This window comes from Dermacentor silvarum, chromosome 1, assembly GCF_013339745.2.
Source record: "Dermacentor silvarum isolate Dsil-2018 chromosome 1, BIME_Dsil_1.4, whole genome shotgun sequence".
Lineage (NCBI taxonomy): Eukaryota > Metazoa > Arthropoda > Arachnida > Ixodida > Ixodidae > Dermacentor > Dermacentor silvarum.
In genome coordinates this window covers 277,911,507-277,913,947 of record NC_051154.1, presented here as the reverse complement: position 1 = coordinate 277,913,947, position 2,441 = coordinate 277,911,507, and the positions used below count along the sequence as shown (strand labels likewise).

The window sequence follows — 2,441 nt, the reverse complement described above, 5'->3', positions numbered from 1 at the left end:
GCAAAACAGGCATTTAAAAAAACATACGTTAACCATTTGCTTTTTCCATGAGACAATCAATGGTCTCCCGCACGTAAATTAGAAATCGAACTCACAAAATTACGCGGCCGTCTTCAACCACTAAATTTTTACTTACGTAGGTCTGCTCTGGCGCCGTCCACTCTATGCCCTATGTGCGAAGAACCTCGAACCATTGACAATTTTTATTAACCTGCCGTCTACTTACAAGCCAGAGAGAAAATCATTTAGAAATTCCATTTCGAAAGTTAGGCATTGCTCTAACACTGAATATGATGTTACGGGAACACAGAAGCGTACGCGTATTTACAGAAGGATTTTTAATGGCTGAGCCAACATGCTGATGATGATGATGATTAAGCCTCAAATAATGGCACAAACCTATTGTGGGGGATAGGCCACAAACCGGATGGTATATTATTGTAAATTTACATAAATTAGTAAGTAAATAAGTAATTAAAAAGGAAAATATATGAATAATTAAAGATGAGAGATAAACCGATAATAAAATAAATAAAGTAATCTATACTAAGGTAGTCAGCCTCGCCTAGAGAGGAATAGTAATATGAACCTAATAAAATTAATACAGTAAATGATAGACGTGAAAAAGGGTAAGTTAAATTTTGAATATTATTATTAATAATATTACAACTGTGAAATTGTGGTTTTATTTTTTCAATTTTCCACCATGCGTAGAGAAGCGAATCCCAAAATCTTCTTCGTCGTCTTCAAGGCCACCGTCCACGTCCTCTTCTTTCATCATTACAGACTGTGACAATATTCTCTCCTTTGGGCTGTCTACATTGGGTATTCGCCACAGACACGTATGCATGGCAATCTGCGAATTCCTTTAGGACACAAGGAGAATACGTGGTTATTTATTATTTATTATTTTACAAATGAGTAATTTGAAACTGAATACAATTTATTGTCTTCAAACTTGCTGTCATTTCCTAAAGCACACGTTTGTAAGGACAATGTATACAATAAAGTAGACAAATTGATTTTAGGGACAATTCTTTTTGCCTTAGAGAAATAATAAATGTCTCTAAGATGAATTTGTCTACTTTATTTCTTGTACAAACACAATTTTACCCTGATAAATACTTCTTCTCTCCAATTTTACCTTCCCCCATTCGTTTAGCCACTGGCTTCTTGGCCAGTGGCTAAGACCTGCATACCCCGTAGTGGGTATGCCTCATGATATAGCGAGAAAGCAAAGAAGATTGCTGCCATCTGCTTGTGATACGCGCGCGCTTTTGTTATTTTTCCTGTCGCCGGTGCTTTTCGTCAGCAAGCTCCTGGAATGGCTCAAGAGCGAGAAGACAGGGAAGACCCGGAACCCGTCTTGATGTCCTACCTGGGCTTCTGGGACCCGATGAGGCGCCTGCGAACGCAGCCGTCCCCCCAGTGCCTCGTGGAGACCCGGCGGGCCCTCGCGGACATCTACCTTAAGCCAGTTCCAGGAACCTATGTCGTACCGCACGAGGAGGATGTTACCATGATCCAGGCGGTGCTGCTGGGACCCCCCGGGACGCCCTACGAGGGTGGATTTTTTTGGTTTCTGATGAGGTGCCCTCCCGAGTACCCCGCGAAGCCTCCGCAGGTGAGGCTCATGACCACGGACGAGGGACGGGTGCGTTTCGGCCCAAACTTCAATGAGAGCGGCATGATTTGCCTCAGCCTCCTCGGCACCTGGCCTGGGGCCAGCTGGAAGCCGGCGCACCGTATTCGCGTCGTGCTGAACGCTCTTCACTCGTTGATGACAACCGACCCGTACTTCAACGAACCCACTCTTGTGAGACGAAAGGAACCGGGCGAGGCTAGCGGTTACAATGACTTCATCCGCCACGAAACCATCCGGGTGGCCGTGTGCGACATGGTCGAAGCTTGCCTTCAGAAGAACGCTCCTTATCACCCGCACCTGCAGGTCGCCATTTTGAAGGCATTCAAGGATCTGTATGTAAACTACATTAAGATAGTTCGAGGTCAGATCCATTTGACTGGACGCAAGATGAGCGACCCGTTCAGCGCCAGGAGTGGAAGGTACAGATACGATGTGCTGCTGGGCCGACTTCAAGAGTTGTACCACCGCACTGTCTGCGGATGCCGTCAAGGCTCTGGTGGAGTCAAGCGCTCGTAACGCGTACATTCACACCTGCAGGATCTGCGCATGGCTGAAGAGATGTCAGGAAGCCTTTTTTTTCACTAGCGACGTCTGTGTCTACGGGGAGCATGGCTTAAAAATAAAGAAATCAAAGCTTTCATTCTTCGGTTTCTTGTTACTCTTCTTGGCTGTGCATGACTATAACATGTAACTGCCCCATGGAGCTGGCAATATTTCGCATAACCACACCACTTCAAATCTTGGTAGAACTAAACAAATCTATGCCAAAATTCATACAAATCTAAAGAAAAAAACA

General features: G+C 44.7%; 1 protein-coding gene across 1 annotated transcript; it reads left to right on the top strand.

The window, feature by feature from the left end:
- Positions 1–1,324: 1,324 nt before the first annotated feature.
- LOC119440756 (ubiquitin-conjugating enzyme E2 Z) lies at positions 1,325–2,161 on the top strand. Its single transcript, XM_037705639.1, has one exon. The coding sequence runs from the start codon at positions 1,325–1,327 to the stop codon at positions 2,159–2,161; it is 837 nt and encodes a 278-aa protein (XP_037561567.1).
- The last annotated feature ends 280 nt before the right edge of the window (positions 2,162–2,441 follow it).